Genomic DNA, 19891 nt, shown 5'->3' with positions numbered 1-19891 from the left:
TTTGACTTGTTGTTTTTCTTTCTTTTTCTCTAGATTTGAACATCAACCTCACTCACTTACTGACCATTTTTATAGGGAACAAACCAGTATTGTAGTTGTATCCATTAAAAGTAACCATTTTCATTCAAATATGATTGAACCCTTAACCCATTAAAATAGTTCATTTAATATCAATCTATTTACATGTGTGGGCGAATGATTACTAACAGTACCACACTGCTATGTATTTTTAATAATTAGATAATACAATGTTCAAATATAATGCAATCTTGTAATCTCTGAATTATTTTGACAATTACGATTGTTAATCCATGGTTTGTGGCTTGATTTTGATTTTTCAGCTCTTTTACGGTGTCACTTGTATATAGTGTTTTATGTCAATTTATTGGCTTTATTTATATTTTATGTATATCTCATATACTATTTAGGTCTATATTTATTAATACATGTACCACAGCCTTTTATTGTTTTTATTTTATTCATTGTATAGTAAAGTGGTTTGTTACAGCCCTAGCTGTTATGAAATGCGCTATATAAATACAATTGTATTATATTGTATTTTACTCAACAACAAATTTAAGATTGAGTACATGCAGTTTTATTTAAAACAATATACATAGAAAGAATGTAATACCACTATTTACAATTACTATATATAAAACGCATGCACATATGAAGTCAATTAATTGGAGCTGGTTGTTTTGAGAAGGACAAGTCGTCAATCCGTGACGTGGTCGTCTATCCTATTTGACGTGTCTTCAGCGCACCCTGGTGGCGAAAGAGCGAAGCTTGCAATAGCAGTGCACCGCTTCTACTCAAGGGGGCGCTGGTGGTCGTCTTGCTGTCTCGTCGCGAAGAAGAAGCGGTCCTTCGGTTGCGGAAAATGGCCGACGTCGAGATGGAAATCGCGTCGAGACGAATGAATAATTTCAACGAGCACGTGTAAGGCTTTTACTTGAGCATTGTGCGTTCTTATTTATAAGTTTTTTATGAGATGGGGGAATATTTCTGATTGAAAAGCGAGCGACGTGGGAGGTTAAAAGCGGAACGTCAGTCGTGTTGTTTGCTGCCAAGACTCGCTAATGTTCTTAGCTTAGCTGCGTTAGCATGAAGTTTGGCTAAACGTCAAGCAGACGTTGGTCTAAATAGCTCCGGTGTTGCATTTACGCCCGTGCGGCGCACTGCGCGAAATTAGTTTGAATTTTCCAAATGTGGTCGTGTCGTTCAAACGTATCTGGCGGTGTAGCCGAACTTTGCTAAGCTCGTTTAGCATTTCGGAGCTAATGCTGTAAACCATTTTGAAACCGGGAAGTTCAATACGTTCGCCAACAACTGCACTGCAACTTCTGCAACCTTTGCATATATATGTGCACGTTCGTTGCTGCTGTAAATAATTTTCATCAGCGGTTTTTCTACTACATGGGTCGTCTGGATCACCGCTGTTCACCCTTGAGCTTCACATGGTGTCAGTGTGCATTGAAATGAACCATTCTTCCGATTCAATGAAGGCTGATTTGTTTTGTTCTAGTAACATGAAGGAATTTCAAAATAGTGCATGACCAATCTTCAGATGATACAGGTCATGCAAAATGTTGTTGTGTTGAAAGTAACCGAGCCTCCTTTTGGTTGCCATTGGTTACGTCTGTTTGTTTGTGTGAGGGGAGGATTAGTTATCAGCAGATAATCCTTCCTGAATTTGTATAGATTGAGGTCTACTAGATAAGACTGTAAGCTATTTTCAAGCAAAAGACAAAACATAGTAATGTTTCTACCGTTTAAAATGTACCTTGTAGTTTGTCAGTCATGTTTAATAAGGTTTCGTAACGCTAAATGTGGTGAATTAACGACAGATTTTTTTGTATTCGTTGTGTTATTATTTTGTGGTGTGACGAACAGGAAACAGGAAATGGAAAGCCACGAGAGAAGTGGAAATGAGGACAGTGGAGACGTGTCAGAGGAAGAGGAGGAAGAAGAGGTAGCTACCTTCGGTGGTATGACGTCATCGTTGTCGTCAACACCATACATTCCATTGTTGTTATTATTTTTTTTTAGTAATTACAGTGACCCCAATAAACGGGGCTTATCTTTCTGACCCACCCATGAAAGGTGAAACGCTGCTATACAGAGCCATCTTTAATTTTCAAAAATAGTTTGACCTCTCCTACACACATTAAACACATTTAAAGTCAAAACAAAACACTTGTTCAAGTAATCCGGAGCACCTGTGCTCACTCATGCTCGCATAGTTCTCCAAAACAGAATGGAAGCATGCATGCTTCATGCTGTTTATTTGTCACTCCTAGCTCAAGTTTACTGTAAACCTAGCCCACAAAACAAAAGAGAATTAAACATTGTGTGCTTGAACGCCAAAATGTTCACCCAAGTCTTTGCCAAATGAAAGAAACCTGCTACTTAGATGAAGGCACACAACTCTAAAGGCATACCTTCATGCCTGTGCACTGTAAAATCTGACATCAGCTTTTAAGAATCTTCCTGTGAGCGTTGTACACTATGATCTTACAATTTCAAGCCTATCCCCCGCCCCAAGAGAGCAGCCAAGAGATTTTCCTTAGGTCAGGTCTTAACTTTGCGGCGCGTTCTTCCTCCCAGGAGGAGGCCGAGACCAACGGCGAGAAGCCCGAGGAGGCGGCCAAGCAGCACAGCGGCAGCGGCGGAAAACACAAGAAGAAAAAACACAAGCATCGCAGCAAACACAAGAAACACAAGCACGCCTCGGAGGAGGACAAGGAACGCAAGCGTAAGCATCGCCACAAACACAGGAAACACAAGCGCAACAAGGAGGGCGCCTCGCCCTCCTCCGCCTCCGCCTCCGCCGCCGCCGCCGCCGTCTTCGCCTCGTCCGGCCACAAGAAGGCCGAAAGCTCCCCCTCCTCGGGCAACCCCGGCCTGGACGACCGGGCGCTGCTGGAGGACCTGGAGAAGCAGAGGGCCATGATCAAAGCCGAGCTGGACAGTCAGCTGATGGAGGGCAAAGTCCAGTCGGGCATGGGCCTCATCCTGCAGGGTTACAACTCGGGCTCGGAAGAGGACGGCGCCGACGCCCGCGTCAGAAACGGGGAGCAGCGCCAGAGGGGCACCTCAGGGAAAGTCATCTCCCCCCGTGCAGGGGGAGCTGCAAAGTCCAGACGGGACTCCACGGAGGGCAGCAGGACCGCCTCCAAGCGCCACAGCCCCGGCAAGAACGCGGAGCGGCCCGCCAAGGATCCCAGGCCGGACAAGGTGAGCAAAAGCGGCAAGGACGCTAGCGTTAAGGACAGAGGCCGCGCCAGGAGTGCTTCAAAGGAAAGGAAACATTCGGACAGCGCCGACAGGTCCAAGGAGAGGAGCAGGAAGTCCCCCTCGGAGCAGAAAAGCGCCCGCGCCGAGAAACAGCGGCCCTCGCCGCATCGGGACGAGCGGCACGCGCAGGAAAAAGCGCGGCCGCGATCTCGGTCGCCCGGCCGCGAGCGGCCCGCTCGCCCCGACGCCGAGCGAGACAAAAGACCGACCAAGTCGCCGTCCAAGGACGCGTCGTCCGGCAAGGAGAACCGCTCGCCGCACCGACGGCCGCAGCACAGCCCCGTCGGGAAGCGCGGCGGCTCGCCTCGCCTCCGAGACGCGCGCCACGCCTCGGCCGGCGCCGCCGAGCGCACCAGAGCCAGGTCGCCGCCGCCGCCGCCCAGGAGGATGCGCTCGCCCGACGTCCGCAGGAGAGAAGCCGACAGGCAGGAGTCGCCAATCAGGTGCGTGGACAAGCTGCTGTTTGGATTTTGACTCTTCTGGTCATTTGCGTGATTGCTTTGGGACCATTTTTATGCTGGATGCCCTTCGATATATTTATTCAGGCTTCGGATCGGCACTTGCTACTGCCGTCTGTGTGAAAGGCAGCAAAACTTCACCAGTTTGTAATGTCATTTCTTCGAGGTGGCGCAAAAGGACTACTTTTGTGTAAGCTCCTTCCTTGGCTGCAAGATGCCACATGAAAAATGGAGGACGGGCGAAAAACAATAGAAATATAAGCAATACAATTAAGTAGCGATAAAAGCTCTGATTGTTTTGCATTCCTCCCTTGACGAAAATCAAAAGACATTATTCAAAACAAGCTTTGCTCCTTGGTTTTTTTTTTCCATTTTGGGATTTGCTTGACCATTAGTCAACATTTGGATTGGATTCTGTTTTCTAAGTGTCTCGCCGCGATGCCCGCGCAGGAAACGGCTTCGAGCGGAACCCGGGCCGGGTCGAGACCGCTCGCGAGACAACAGTCCCCCGGTGTCCTCGCGCCGCCGGGTGAGCCGCTCGCCGCTCAGGCGCCGCTCCCCGTCGCCGCGCCGCCGCTCCCGCTCGTCGCCGCGCAGACGGAGCCGCTCGCCGCTGGTGCACAGGTGAGGAGGAAGAAGATGGATCGGGCAAAGGAGAAGGTTCTGCAACTTGGTGTGCCTTTTTCTGTAAAAAAAAAAACAAAACAAAAAAACATTCTGCTGTGTTCAGATCGGGCGATCGAGACCGCTACGGGAGGCTGCGGCAGTACCGGCGATCGATGTCGCGCGACCGCGACAGGAGACGACGACGCAGCAGAGACGAAGACAAGTTCAAGGGAAGCCTCTCGGAGGGCATGAAGGTTGACCAGGAGTCGTCGGAAGAAGACATGTGAGTCCTCACGTCAGTCTCGGTGGCCACCTTCGGCTTTGGCGAGCCTTTAGTCAGACAAGGCGCACCGCCAAAAACAAAAAAAGCACAAAAAGTAGACAGCGGCTGCAAAAGTAGGTACTGGTATACATCAAGTTCCTGATTATTTACCTTCATCACTCATTTCTTTTTTGTATTTCTTTTCTGGTGACCTTGGCAAGTCATTTCATTTGGCTGTCATTTATTGCATCGGCTCTCGTTTAATCCGTAAATTGTTTGTCCACTTGATGGAGGTGCGCCGGATTCTTCAGCCCATTTCCGTCGGTGAAGTGGTCATCTGAATAGGAATAGACGCAATCGATGTTAAACGTACGCGCGCGCCACTTGAAACGTGTTCACATCGATTGTCGGCATCTGGAATTTGCAGGTTGGATGATTTTGACGGCGAGGAGGTCGACGAGGAGGCCTTGATCGAGCAGCGCCGGCAGCAACGAATGGCCATCGTACAGGTCGGTCCGTCCGCTCCCCTCGGCCGCCGTTTTTCCGTGACGTGACGCGGGGCCTCTCTCGTCGCGCGCTCAGAAATACAAGGCGGCCAGCGAGGACGCCAACATGGTTTCGGAGCCCAGCAGCCCGCAGAGCAGCACGCGCAGCCGCTCGGCCTCGCCCGACGACATCCTGGAGCGCGTCGCCGCCGACGTCAAGGAGTACGAGCGCGAGAACCTCAACACCTTCGAGGCCAGCATCAAGGCCAAGCACAACCTCATCGCCCAAGAAAAAGACGGTAACGCTTGCTGCTTTGATGACGCTCAAGTCGCTTTTCGACGCGTTCCAGGCAGGGGGCGGCGATTGAGGCTTTTTTGAAAAAGCTGCTTTCTAGGCCAGGGTTTCTCAAACTTTTTCGGTCCCGCCTCGAAAGTAATGCCAGCGCACTGCCAATTAAGCACGGCTGCCATGTGCACTCATGAAACCCACTTACCAAAAAGCACAGTCGGCGTTTCCAACCCAGCCATTTGTAGCGACGTTTCCGATCACTCTGGTGTCTGCTTTTAGCCAGTTGGAAACTGAAAACAGGAGTGCAATCATGCCCACGTTGTCTTCTGTAGAGCAAGAAAAGGAGCCTGCTGGAAGGCAAGTGCGGAGTTGACGTGCCCGTTTCCACATTGCCAAAGTTGTCCTTTGTTGGGAACTTGCGGGCCGATGCGCGTGCTCGCAAACGGCAATTATTTTCCAGTTCGATTCTGCACGCGAAAAGAATGCAAGAGGACTGGAAAGACTGCATACGTGCCGGGATGTCGTATATCGTCGCTGTACTGTGAAAAACGTGAATGGCGTTTCCGTATTACAGGCGTGTAATTCATCCGTGTGAAAATTGAAACAATTTCCAAAATTGGACCTGTTTTTACGCCTGCGTCGCAATGACGTCGCAGCGCTTAATTGGCTCAGAAGCTCAAGTAGAGGACCAAGTAACCGCTTTCACTTTCTCACTTTTTAGACTTTTTCACAAGCGCACCACATAAGAATTTGTTGCAAATTATCGATCGGACCGCCACGTGCTCGGACGTCGGTTTGAGAAGCTCTGTTGCAGACAGACGCCGGCCAAGTTTCTGCTGCCCCGTGCGTTTAATGGTGTGTGTGTGTGTGTGTGTGCGCGCGTGTGTGTGTGTCTCTCTCTCTGTCATGTGTTCATTCAGTTGCTGGCTTGTTATCCAAGCAGCCTGGCTGTGTCGGCCACCTGCAGCATGTTTTGATCTCTGCAGAGTATGTCGAGCAAAATACATGGCGCAGATATTCATTCTTTGGACTCTGCGACAAGTCGGATGCGCCGGCCACACGCACTCACCTGTCGCTCCTGTCTCCTCCTTACACCCCCCCCACCCCGCTCTCCTTCTCAGGGGCCAACCCCAAGAAGCCGTCGGCGCCCGACATGTTCACCGAGTCGGATGACATGTTTGCAGCGGACTTTGATGTAAGCCAATCAGAGCTGCTCTTCCTGGAATTTGCGATATTTGCAAACTTTCCATGAGAACCGAAGCTCATGTAATAGAAATACAAGTATGAATACGAACGTTTTGCTTTGTCGTGGCGTGACAGTACCTCCGTTTGTCCAATTTTGGTTTTCCACACTACTCCAGCGGAGGCCTATCTGAAGCTCAAATTTCGGCTCTCAACACAAAACAAAAATACTTGCATGAAATCTGCTTGTTTTAGTCGCGACGACGCTGACACATAAAATACGTTTGCATTGGAGAGAATCCCCGTTAATTGTCAAGCAAAGTTTCCAAGTGAGAAAATTTGCAGAATTGTGCAAGCCGCCTCGAAACGTACGATGGGATTTTTCACTGGGCTGCCGCCAACTTGTCGTGGTGTGCGTGCAGAGTGCCCGCATGAGAGCCTGCGGCGTGGGCAAGGACTTCAAGGAGAACCCCAACCTCAGGGACAACTGGACCGACGCCGAGGGCTACTACAGTAAGCGCGGTCCGACTTGAGCGCCTTCCGACGTGCTTTGCTTTCACTCACGGAACGTTTACGCCGGCCGCTCCCTCAGGGGTCAACATCGGCGAGACGCTGGACAAGCGCTACGACGTCTACGGCTACACGGGCCAGGGCGTGTTCAGCAACGTGATCCGGGCCAGAGACACTGCCAGGGCCGGCCAGGAGGTGGCGGTGAAGATCATCCGGAACAACGAGCTCATGTATGGCACGCGTTCATATCGGAGATACCGCCCCCGTAAATCGGAAAAAATGTGATGCAAAGATATATTTAAAAACAAAAAAAAATAGACGAGATGTGTAATCCTTTGGAAAATAGTCGATCAAGCACATGGAATATGTGAAGTCACAAAAAACATAATATTGTGATCAAATGTTTAGCTCGTGCCTAGCGGTCACGTTTAGTGAACGAGAGGCGATGCAAAGGTCTTGAACCTGTCGATGTTCATGCTGCGGTTGTGTTTGCGTGCGTCAGGCAGAAGACGGGCTTGAAGGAGCTGGAGTTCCTCAAGAAGCTCAACGACGCCGACCCCGACGACAAGTTCCACTGCCTGCGTCTCTTCAGACACTTCTACCACAAGCAGCATCTGTGCCTGGTCTTCGAGCCGCTCAGGTACCCGCCCGGAAGATAAAAGGAGCCTCGCCAGGCTTGGTTTCGCCGCCGCCGGCCCCTCACGCTTTTCTTCCCTCCCGTTGTCAGCATGAACCTGCGCGAGGTGCTCAAGAAGTACGGCAAGGACGTGGGGCTGCACATCAAGGCCGTGCGCTCGTACAGTCAGCAGCTCTTCTTGGCCTTGAAGCTGCTCAAGAGATGCAACATCCTGCACGCCGACATCAAGCCCGACAACATCCTGGTAAGACGCCAGCGGCGCCTCGGCCCAGCGGGTCCTACTTGACTTGAGCGTGGCCTTTCGGAGCCTGAAAGCAAATAGTTGTCCACACCTTTCCCCAAATGGATTCTGTTCCCTGCCTAGAGACAACGCGTGTCTTGTCGTCCGTCCAAAAGTCAAAGTAAAAGCGAAGGCCACCGGGGGCAGTAGAATGCAATCAAATAGACACAAGCAAAGAAGAGTTTGACGACTTGGTGATTCAGTCAGCTGCAGCAATATTTGTCTCTCATCGAGGATAAAGAATATATGCGTGTGCCTGTACTGTGTTAATGCAAATGTTCATATGTAAATATTGCTGCTTCAAATCACCTCACAGAATAAATAAAGCGTCCGTTGAGGGCTCTCCTGCACTCAAAACGCTCTTATTGGACTGTTTGTGTGTTTTCTCCCCAGGTGAACGAGTCCAAGACCATCTTGAAGCTGTGCGACTTTGGCTCGGCGTCGCACGTGGCCGACAACGACATCACGCCGTACCTGGTCAGCAGGTTCTACCGAGCGCCGGAGATCAGTGAGTTCGCTCTCCTATTTCGTCTTCTTTACAACAACAAAACAAAGAAATGAAAATCAAGCGTTGACTCGTACGTGCGCTTGACCGGCCGCCAGTCATCGGCAAGCCGTACGACTACGGCATCGACATGTGGTCGGTGGGCTGCACGCTCTACGAGCTCTACACGGGCAAGATCCTCTTCCCGGGCTCCTCCAACAACCACATGATCAAGCTAGCCATGGACGTCAAGGGCAAAATGCCCAACAAGGTACGCAAGCGCCCGAGTGTTGCGTCGTCGCCGCCGCCGCCGTCGTCATCATCATCAACGCTGTCTCCTCAGATGATCCGCAAAGGATTGTTCAAAGACCAACACTTCGACCAGAACCTCAACTTCCTCTACATCGAAGTGGACAAAGTCACGGAAAGGGTGAGACACTCCACACGCCCGCAAATTGCGAAAGCAGCCGTCAGGAAGGACGGCGCCACACGGGCCTCGCGCCAAGCACACGCAACCAAGTCAACGTACACGGATAGAAGGACGGCGTCGTCAGGAGAGAGAAGCCTTTCAAGACGCAAATAGGATGAAAAGCACCGAGTAGATACATTTCAACATGTTTTTGGTTGCAATAATTAACAATACATTTTAAAAAATATATATTTTAAATTGACAAAAAAACAATTACACAATAGAAAGAAAGTTGGCCTATTTTCTGTCGCGCAGTCAAAAAATAATTTAATATGAAATACAATAATGTTGGCGTTTGAGTGAGCAAAACGTACATGCAAAATAAACAATATAAAACATTATTATAATTTACAGAAATAACATATTCGAAGCAAATAATTACGAGTTTTTTGGGGGAACCATGGATGACATGGAAAAGTTAAAGGCACAATGTTTTCAGTATTGTTTGTTGCAGTCCATCCATCTACTTTCAACTCCACTCATCCTGTTTTGGGAATATTTTTCAACATTCCTGAGTAGCCGAGTTTAAGCCACAAAAGTGTTTTAACTTTCATTTTTTGGAGTGTTGAAATAGAATCCGCACGCAAAATATATCATTCATAGTAGTTCCATTTAAAGTAAACGCGTATTGGAAAGCCAAAAAGACAATCGGAGGTGAACTCTTTTGTGCTTTTGCGCGGCCGCAGGAGAAGGTGACGGTGATGAGCACCATCAACCCCACCAAAGACCTGCTGGGCGACATGATCGGCGGCCAGCGCCTGCCCGAGGAGCAGCGCAAGAAGGTGATGCAGCTGAAGGACCTGCTGGACGCCACCCTCATGCTGGACCCCGCCAAGCGCATCAGCATCAACCAGGCCCTGCAGCACGCCTTCATCCAGGAGAAGATCTGAGCCGGGCCGGGGCCGGGGCCTTCCATCCCTCCCTCCCTCCCTCCCTCCTTCGCTCAAATGGGTGTCTTTGACTGTAAATACCACACGGTAGCTCACCTTTGTCCCTCTTTCTTTTTCTACCGTTCCTTTTTTTTTTTTTTTTTTTTTTTCAAGCGGCCCAGTCATTGTAAACGTCTACAGTGGCGCTTTAAGTTAAGTGGCGTGAGACCAGTGTAAATAGTGGACGTCGACGTGCATGCTTTCAAACGGTCCGTGTACAAATGGCAAATTGGGAAGAATCTTTTTCTTTGTTGTCGTTGTTTTTATTTGAAGCGCTGTGGTGAGTTTGAGGCTCCTCGAGTAAGTGCCTCCTCCCATGACAGCCGACCACTTTGCTCCTCCTCCTCCTCCTCCTCCTCCTCCGCTTCGTGTACATAGACGCCCTCATCACCATTCTTTGGTTGCCCCGTTCACAAATAGATGGTTTGGTCCAATCTTGTGATTTCAATGAAGACTTCAGTAGTTGCTGCCCAGAAAGCTCCTTCACTATACTTTTTAGTAATAAAAATATTTCCTATTACCAAACTTTGCTTCACTTTACTTTACACAAACATTCACTCTTAATTAGGAATTGTGTGTGTGTGTGTGTGTGTGTGTGTCATTGAAGTTGAATGGCACATAATGCGTGTTAGTGTTGCCAATTGTCAACAATGTTATTACTGTACAATTGCGGTTATGAGCATCATCCACAGCAGTTGTCCCCAATTAATAGCAATAATCAAACATTTAATACATGGAAAGATTTCTTTGCAGCAGCAACTTCGTTTACATATATTTTATATTGTTTTAAAATGTCCAGTATTTTTTTTTTAAGATAATTTAAAATATAGTTTGAAATACTTTTGTTCACATATAGTGTACGTCATTTCAAGAGTTGTGACTGAAATGACCACACGATGGCGTCGTAGGCACGAGTTCCACGCTTCCTTCAAGCATGACAACGTTTGTGTGGAGTCAGTATTATGTTCCCTTGGGGTCAAATGCTTCAGAAGGCCAATGTTGCCTATCATGGATATGCAGATGACACGCAGCTATATTTCTCAATTTCCCCTGCTGCTTCCTTCTTAGTGTGTTTACTTTTAGGAAAGTAAGATGGGCGCCTCCCATGGACTTTGCATGTGAGCATACAAGTTTGTTTCGACATCTTTTTCACGTTTGAGGCCTAACTGCTCAGACTAGCAATACGTCTGATATTCTGCTTGACATTGATGGCCAATATGCTATGCAGTGGTTTACAGTTCCTTCCTTTACAATTCAAAAAAGCACAGTATGAGACGTATTCAGCAAGTGAAGACATTAGAAACTCTCGCGTTCTATCAAATGTTCCCGTATTGAACCTCCGTTTTTCCATAGCAAATGTTTGTGGTGTGGAGGCGGCGAAATGTGCGGACTGTGCAGAAAAGCAGTCCCAAGTTTTCAGACGCATCCCGTCATTACGGAGAGGCGAGCATGTGTGGCTGCAATCGTCACAAATCATCACCTCAGATTATCACCAGTTCGTAGGAAAAGTCCACACAACCCTGTTCAAATGTCAGGTTTTGGTCATATCGAAAAGTGAGACCCAAGAGCATTTCAAACTTAATGTGACCCAAAACTCAATAAAAAAAAAACAAACTCTTTTCAATAGAGGAAGTACTACAAAGGTAATGTGCTTGCACAAGTGTACACACATGCTCACAACTGGGATGTGGCAGTGTTTAGAATTGACCAATCTCATTCGATTTCATGTCAAATGGGAGTCATCATACACCTGCTACCATTTCAAGTGCCTCCAATTATCCATGAATGAAATTCAGCTGTTCTAGTAAGCTTTCCCTGACCATTTTTTGCTTTGGAGCAGAAGTCTGAAGGCCTTGTCTTCCATTTTGGAGTGACGCCTGCAAGCTCTGCGTGTCTTGCGCTCTAGGACACATGACTCCAAAACGGTCGGGAAAAGCCTATTAGAACAGCTGAACTTAGTTTTCTTTTATTTTTTGTAAAATACTTGAAAAAGACCCCCGAAATGCTTGAAATGTTTCATGTCGTTTTCCGACTGACAAATTGCTGGCACATACTGTGCCCAACATCGAAATAGACACAAAAAAGATGTTGTTTTCCTTTCATTTCTTCTTCCTTTGCAATGACATAAGATCATTTTGTGCTTTACACACCAGTAAAAAATTTTCTTTAGTTGCCTCTCACAAAACAGCATTCGTCTTGCATGTTTCACAATATATCTTTTCATGTAAGAAAGTGGTTTCATTTGTGCATACGGCCATATGAATAAATAGTTTGTCAGGCTGGAAACGCTAGCACTTTGACATTCGACTCCCGTTTTATGCATTTGTTGTTTTTTTTGGGCGGTTGCAGTGTGCTACCATTGTCTGGGAGAAAAGTGCTATTTAAAGTAAAATAACCTTTACTTACGTTGAATGACTATAGTTTGGATTGCAGTGTGGGTGTCATATCATTTGTATTCTTGCGTCTTGAAGTGTGCCCAGACAGTATTTGGACTAAATGCAATTTAAAAGCACTCTCCTTTGATTAGAAATGAGAAGATGGTCTTTTGCGGCCCTTCAGCATTCTTTGCATAATAATGAGCTGTTGTCAAGCAAGAAAGGAGGGAGCAAAGTGAAGAAAATGAACATAAACTGTGCACAGAGGAGAAAAGTGCAGTCCCACTTGAACAGATGTGAATAAATGTTCTATTGTGTGATGAGTGATTTAGTTTTTTTTAAATTTCATAAAAAAAAAAAAAAAAAAAAACATTTTTTATTTTATCTTTTTAAATGTTTGAAAAACGGAAAGTCAACTAGTAACATGACCAAGCAGAAGCAACAATTGGGAGTGTTTCTTTGCAAATGGGCGTTATCTGTGACTTGCAATGACTTCCATAGTCAGACTCTGGTTTCACTCCCTCCTCTCCTCAATCACGCCACGTTTGACTTCATCTGCTGGGCCGAGCTGAGCCGCGCCGCCTGCTCCGAACCACGACCCAAAAAAACAAGAAAGAAAGTCAGAAACAGGAAAAAGTCCGGCCCAAAAGTTGCGTCGGCATGCCGGACTGAGCGGCATGGCTTCGGCCGTGTTCGAGGGCACGTCGCTGGTGAACATGTTCGTGCGGGACTGCTGGGTCAACGGCGTCCGCAGGCTGCTCATCAGCCCGCGGGGCGACGAGGAGGACTTCTTCGAGATTCGCACCGAGTGGTCGGACAGGAACGTGCTCTACTTGCATCGCAGCTACTCGGACCTGGGGCGACTCTTTCGGCGCCTCAACGACTCGTTCCCCGAGGACAGCGGAGACCTGTCCGCCTCGCCCCTCACCCAAGGTCGGTCGCTCGGTCGCTCGGTCGCTCGGTCGCTCGGTCGCTCGGTCGCTCGGTCGCTCGGTCGCTCGGTCGCTCGGTCGCTCGGTCGCTCGGTCGCTCGGTCGCTCGGTCGCTCGGTCGCTCGGTCGCTCGGTCGCTCGGTCGCTCGGTCGCTCGGTCGCTCGGTCGGGGGAGCCTCGAGCATGCAAAAAGTCTCCGAGTGGGCTTTCGGGCCAGGGGCGTTGCGTGCCATTTTTGGGTTTCCAACTCAGCTGGCTCTTACTTCTGCGCTATGTTTTCCCCAAATAGTTTTCATCAGTTCCAAAATGGGAATAAGTTGACTCGTGTAAAAAATAGGACGCATCATCTGTGAAAATCCGACGAAAGCGCCTCAAGTAACTCTTTAATAACAAATTATCGTTTTTTTTTTTTCCCCTCGAAAATAAATCTTAAGTTTGAAGTGGCGGGCCAGAGCTGGCCCCCGAGCCTTGAGTTTGGCACCGGTGTTTAGATGATTAAAAAGGCACAACATTTTGAGAAATGTGTATTTTTTTTATTTGAAATAAACACATTTTGACTTTTGACCAAGAAACAAGTTCCTACGTGGTACTTTAGATGACTTCTGTAACACTATTTTTGATTTAATTCCTTTTTTTAGGTCATAATTTGAACCAAAAATCACTTTATTTGGAGTGTTTTCCATGAAAGAAAATGTATTTTGTGTACTTATTTTTTGCCAACCAACAAGTTCCTATGTGGTACAGTAGTCGACTTCTCTTTTGTGCATCATTTTATTTCCTCTTGAAACTTTAGAAGGCCCGTTTCCCAGCAGTGAACTCAACACACTTTCATTCAGTTTTTAGTGACAAAACACAACTAATTGTAAATCAGAAACGGTATGCAATTAAAAGTGCTTCGTGCACATTTTCCGTCGCTGCGGTTAGTGTCATCATCTTAATTTACCGCTTAATGATGCGCTTCCATAAAAGGAAACAAACAATCATCCGCGTCGGTCACAACTTCTCTTTTTTTCGGCACTTTGACTTGACATGTTTGGACGGGTCAATAATGAACAAAGTCCACTTTTGGATGTCACATCACCAGACTGAGGCCTGCATGAGAGCAGAGTCTAACGCTTATGATCAATTTTTAGGACCAGAAGGCAATAAGATCTGCTTCCTGCACGCTTCATTTATCACTGGGAAATACCCACAAGCAGACTTTTGTTGCAGTCAGTATTTACACTCAAGGCAGGCAATGGATGAACATGTCATGCAGTATCTTTGGTGTCAAACACACAAAAGCTGCTGCTATTTAAGTCTGTGTAATGATTCAGGGGTAACACTATATTGGGTTTATAGACATAGGTCAAAGGTCGGCGTCTATTAATGCTCTAGTAGTGTGCGTTACGCTAACAAGTGACACAACTCAAATACTCGCAAGTATTGATACTTGTTAAAACAAAAAAACGAAATAAAACTAGAAGTACTCATTCAACACCTTTACTTCCATAAAAGTAAAATGTGTACTGAGCCTGAGGAAGAGTTTTTTTTTCTTTTCAAGAGGTAGCTCTTGTTGGATCGACTTGTATGCTATCACAACGTGTACCTGGGACTTTGCAGCCTTTATGAGCTGAGTAACAAATAATGCTAAATTAGCTCATAATAATGCCTGGATATAATCCAGTGTCCCCACATGATTTGTCTATTCTACGCTATTTAAAGCCATACACATTCAAAGTCATATAGCTATTACAATAGAAGTGAGGGTGCTGAGCCCAAATGGACAAAATAATACCTGCACTTCACATGCATGTGATATTGTGGTTAATCATGCAAAATAGTTTTTTATTAAATTCATTAATCAATGGGGTAGAATACTCAATGCCAAAACTTTTCAATAGCTGCAGCCCTTTTTTTCATCTTAAATAAGGTTAAGAAACATCTTACTGTCTGTGTTTTTTTCCTCCTCTTGATAACATACCGAGATCTCAACCACTCTCTATTTAGTTGTTTTTCTGTCCTGTCACCATCCGTGGATCTTGGGGAAAAAAAAAAAAAACCAAGCCTATTTTAAAATTACGCTTACGTACTGTAACTAAGTATTTGTATTTGGATAATTCCCACCACTGATTTGAATGCCCTTTTCAATGCAATGGTGTCTGCATTGTGGACAGCCAAATATTTGTAAAAACATCCCTGCAGCTGCGCCTGGAATGTTTTGACTTCCTGCCGCTGCACGGAAATCGCGGACAAGTTGTTGACAGGACAGGGAAGAGTGTCTGTTGTCATAACGGGGGGTCTGTAGTCTTCTTTCCTCTTCTTTCATCAAAAGGGAATCCTGGTCCTGGATCTTCTCTGTTTTCCTGTGTCTGCTCCGCAACCAGGCAACAAGGAAGGCGTCGCGTCACGCTCTGAGGTCATGACGAGAGCGAGCGGGACGACCGCACTTCCTATATTTAGCCCCCACTCCGGCCTCTGACGGCCACATAGCTTCCACGCAGACAGAAAGAGATTGCTCTTTTTTTTTTTTTTTAAAAGAATTGGGCAGCTTGAGAAGGGTCACGGATCGAGAGGAACCTCCTGATGAATATCCAGCGTGCTTGGCGGGAAGGTCGTTCTCGCTCGTGCAAGTGCTTGTTGAAGAGTGCAAAGGCTTTGCGGTGAGGCGATGAAGTGTCGAAAAATGTTGACACCTGCTTATCAGCTCCACGCAAGCGATAGCTGCCAATTAGAGAGCTCGTTCTACATCAGCTCGTCGTTGAACGGACCACCGACTTTGTTGCGCGGGACAAGCCTTGGCCTGCTAACTAAATGACGACATTTTGGCTACACTTGGCAGATGTTTTCGTGGCTGTTTATTAGCATGACTGATGAGGGCGTAGCATTTAGCGATGATCCAAATTAGCATCGTTTGGTCTTGGTGGAGGTCTGCACTCTTTTTCGGGCAACCGCTGCTCTCACGAGATCATTCTGATGATACAAATACAAAGCACTTCCGGGATGATTAGACAGACTTAATCTCGCTCTTAATGGATTGTTGAAGGACTACGGTGGCCCGGAAGCCAGTGCAGGAAACCAGAAGGTCTTTCAAGATCATAGCGCAATGATAACACGCAGCGCAGTCCTACGAGGCCTCACTTCCTGCTTGGGCGCCGGCGTTGATCCGGAATCCTAAATGTTGGCGTCCAGACTGATGAGAGCTTTTACTCAGTCTTTCCACACGGCGGGAATGTTTACATCATCCTAAAATGACGCTTTGCTCACCACTCAGGGGAGGCGCCCGCGTGTGTCTTGGCGAATGTGCTGACATATCACGCCCCACTTCCTCGTCAGGTCTTGTCAAATGGCTCAGCGGGCTTGATTACGTAATGCTGTTGTACTTACTCTTTTAATGCGGACTAACATTCTTGGACTCCTTAGGAACGTTTTTGACAGTAAAGGTTGACAATCCTGAGCATGTCCGTCTCCATTTGAGCTCACCCCAAACTTATTTGGACGGGGTTGCTCTCCCGCACCAAACGTCCGACTCGACTCCATTCGGCCATTTTGTCTTTTCAGGCCTGGTGAAAATCAAAGAAGCAAACGACATCGAGGAGAAGCTCAACGAGGTGGAAAGGCTGCTGAAGAACGCCATCAACATGCCGTGCAAGGTGAGTCGAGCGTCGGTGCAACGAGGCCGCAACATTTCGCCAACCTTCCGCTCATTCCAACGGTGCATCCGTAGTATTCCAGATCGGAAGTCATGCTGACTTTCTTTGAGCGCTCGCCGCTGGACCAGGTGCTCCGGAACGACAAGGTGCGCAGAATCCAGCCCTGCTTCCAGAGCCCTGTTAAGATATCAGGTTATTGTCCCACTCAAGGCCCGTTCGTCAATGTCTGATTGAATACGAAATGTATTCACACCATTTTTTTGTCCTTTTATCCTTGGCAGAGATCATGCGCTCAAATGGCTTCTGTCTGGCTAACACCGAAACCATCGTCTTTGACCACAAGCTGCCAGACGAGAAGGCCAGACCCTCTTCCACAGACTCTGTGGACCACACGTGAGTCAAACATCGGAATTTAGGGGTACTTCGGAAATTCACTATCTTGGTTTCAAGGTTGCAGTTCTTTTCACAAAATACACACCCCTTTTTTAATTTTTTTTTTTTACTACTCCTACTACTGAAAATAACGGATTGAATCTGTTCTTTTTTTGGAAAATGCAACATCAATATTCCGCATCTATCTATTTATGCATCAATCTACCTCTCTATCTCTATGCCTCCATATGTTATCTTTTCACATAACTTTGGCACGCCAAGGTAAACATTTCTAAATGAACAATGAGCACTTCCCTCTAAGGAAAAAAAATCATTATTTCCCCCCCCCCCCATGAATGTTGCTGAATTGCGGTTGCTCCTTGTAATGTCAAGTCAGACTCAAGACCCTCCTTCTTCTCCACTTAAGTCAGCAGGAAGTTTGCCGGTGCACCCCTTCCTTCCCTGGGAAGCAAAGAGAGGAGCGCATTCCTTGTGCTTCACACCAAATGTTTCACATAACCCCACCGATGCGTTCTTTGCTTCTTGCGGCAGGTACGACGACGGCCTCGACTTCTTGCCCCTGCAGGCGGACGCGTGCGATGAGGAAACGGAGGCGTACGTCACCAACCTGTCCTACTACCACCTGGTCCCGTTTGAGACCGACATTCTGGAATGAGGAGCTGGCCTCTTTGACGGACATGCGATGCTCTCCCCGGGAACTGTTGAACCATTGAAGGATGGCAAAAGCAACAGCGAGATGGCACCACTGGCACTTGTCCAGCGATCCATCCTGGAGGATGTCGGGCAAAATGACACGTGCTACCTGGCCACCCGAAATTCAAAGTCAGCAGTTTAACACCTACTCTGGCGTTGCGGTGGGATTACAATAAGTCGTTAGGAAGCGCTTTCTGCCATCTTTGTTTGTTGTGCTATTTCGGTGCACCTAATGCAACCTCTCAAAGAGGATTTGTGCGTGGCGGAGTTTGAGGCTTTGACGGCTAAAGGCGATGGATTATTTCTCATGGAAGCGTTGAAACAAAATACCCATCCCGGTGCGCCACCTGGAACCTTTTGAGGTCCCTTCAACCTTTCACGTTACGCAGCTAAATTTGCACATAAGCATCACCGGAGTCCTCTTGCAACATTTATATGTTTTTATCCCTCAATTTTCTATAACGCTTGTTCAGTAGGGTCGCAGATGACCTGAGGCGGGGTACACCCTGGACTGGTTGCCAAACAACCATTCATGCTCACATTCACACCGATTGGCAGTCTAGTCTTCAATTAACCTAACATGAAGCCAGAGTATCTGAAGACCATCCATGCAAGCGCTGAGAGAATGCGCAAACTCCAGAAAGGACCAGAGCTGCGATTCGAACCCTGCACTGCTGAACTGTGAGGCAGTTGTGCTAACCACTAGTCCGCTGCACCAATGACTTCAAGTGTGATTGTATTCCAACCGAGATTGTAATGTTTGGAGGAGACGATGAGTGCTGGGGTCATGCAATGCTCTGAATCACCACCCGAAAAGACGACAGGCCGTGTGAGGTCAGTGGGTTTACCAAAGGCCTGAATGTGCAGGGGGGCGACAGTCTGACTCAAAATGGCCTCTCTTCTTTATTAAGCAAACAGCTGATTAGAATTCATTTCTCTTGTGTTGTAATGGTCCTCCCGCTCAAGGGTTGCACTTTTGCTTCCCTTTCGTGCCTTCAATCAGCTATGAGCACAGACAAAATGGAAAATTGTTAAACTTGTGTTGTTTTATTTTTGTGCGACTGAATACATTTTGTCACTTGGAATTGCCAAAAGCAGGAGACACCGCATGTGGGCTCGCGACAACTCCCGTCCAGTATTGTGCCCCCCTGCAAATACCGAGGCATTCAAGCCTCACAGAGTTGGCACGCGAGGCCTCGGCATGGCTCTGTTTAGTAACACAGTCATGATCGCCATGCAGCCAGTGAGAAAGTACAGCTCGTTCTTACCGAGGAAGTTTGGGACGCTTTGCCTTGAAGAAAGACATTACTTAAAAGTTAAGACTGTTGAAATAACAATTCATATCCTGCTGCATCTGGTATGAAATAGTGTTACTCCAAATCACTTAAATGATGACAAGCATGGCCCATAATTATGAAATAATATGACAGCTTTAATAATTATATTTTATTTTCTTAATGTGAATAACCAAGATGAGTTTTATGAGGATTGTAATATGTTGTGGATTTTCTGTTAACTGTTCTGACAGTATATTTCAAGTATTTTAAAACCAATACAGTACGTGTTTTTAATAAAATGACTTATAGCGAGCAAACAGGCTCTCGTGATCTTCATGCGTCACCTTGTGGCTGAAGTGGTGTATTTGTATTTGTATTTAATTTCTACTATTTTTTTTCATTTTTGCAAAATTCAAGCTGTAAAATACAACCCCTTATCAGATTTTTATGTGTATATATATATATATATATATATATATATATATATATATACACAATCTCAAACTATAAATGTATTATTTTGTAATAATTTTAAGATGATAAAAGGTAATCCTATTCAGTGAAAAAAATTTAATTTCATAAAAATGAATAGAAACGATTAAATTATTTTCAGTAGTTGTATATCGATTGGCATATACGACGTCACGATAAAAAGTAAACATCCTGAAAAAACGGTTTGGCGTATTACGTCATCACGC

General features: G+C 46.6%; 2 protein-coding genes across 3 annotated transcripts; both read left to right on the top strand.

Moving 5' to 3' along the window:
* Nucleotides 1–814: 814 nt before the first annotated feature.
* On the top strand, nucleotides 815–10416 carry prpf4bb (pre-mRNA processing factor 4Bb). Of its 2 annotated transcripts, none has more exons than XM_086020740.1 (16): nucleotides 815–942; nucleotides 1897–1975; nucleotides 2611–3743; nucleotides 4209–4382; nucleotides 4489–4647; nucleotides 5054–5135; nucleotides 5209–5410; nucleotides 6522–6595; nucleotides 7005–7095; nucleotides 7175–7322; nucleotides 7595–7732; nucleotides 7820–7973; nucleotides 8403–8517; nucleotides 8613–8764; nucleotides 8837–8923; nucleotides 9649–10416. In XM_086020740.1, the coding sequence occupies exons 1-16, from the start codon at nucleotides 884–886 to the stop codon at nucleotides 9850–9852; spliced, it is 3051 nt and encodes a 1016-aa protein (XP_085876866.1). In that variant the 5' UTR covers nucleotides 815–883; the 3' UTR covers nucleotides 9853–10416. The 2 variants fall into 2 exon arrangements, with proteins under 2 accessions (XP_085876866.1, XP_085876864.1); XM_086020738.1 differs by having other exon boundaries at nucleotides 4185–4382.
* Nucleotides 10417–12710: 2294 nt separating this feature from the next.
* On the top strand, nucleotides 12711–19510 carry pxdc1b (PX domain containing 1b). Its single transcript, XM_086021544.1, has 5 exons — nucleotides 12711–13199; nucleotides 16739–16830; nucleotides 16905–17022; nucleotides 17112–17223; nucleotides 17755–19510. The coding sequence occupies exons 1-5, from the start codon at nucleotides 12944–12946 to the stop codon at nucleotides 17876–17878; spliced, it is 702 nt and encodes a 233-aa protein (XP_085877670.1). The 5' UTR covers nucleotides 12711–12943; the 3' UTR covers nucleotides 17879–19510.
* The last annotated feature ends 381 nt before the right edge of the window (nucleotides 19511–19891 follow it).

The sequence above is a fragment of the Filicampus tigris genome, chromosome 21, assembly GCF_054856515.1.
Source record: "Filicampus tigris isolate MCC_2025a chromosome 21, RoL_Ftig_1.0, whole genome shotgun sequence".
Taxonomy (NCBI): domain Eukaryota; kingdom Metazoa; phylum Chordata; class Actinopteri; order Syngnathiformes; family Syngnathidae; genus Filicampus; species Filicampus tigris.
Note: the sequence above shows the minus strand (reverse complement) of the source record. Positions and strands in the feature narration are given on the sequence as shown.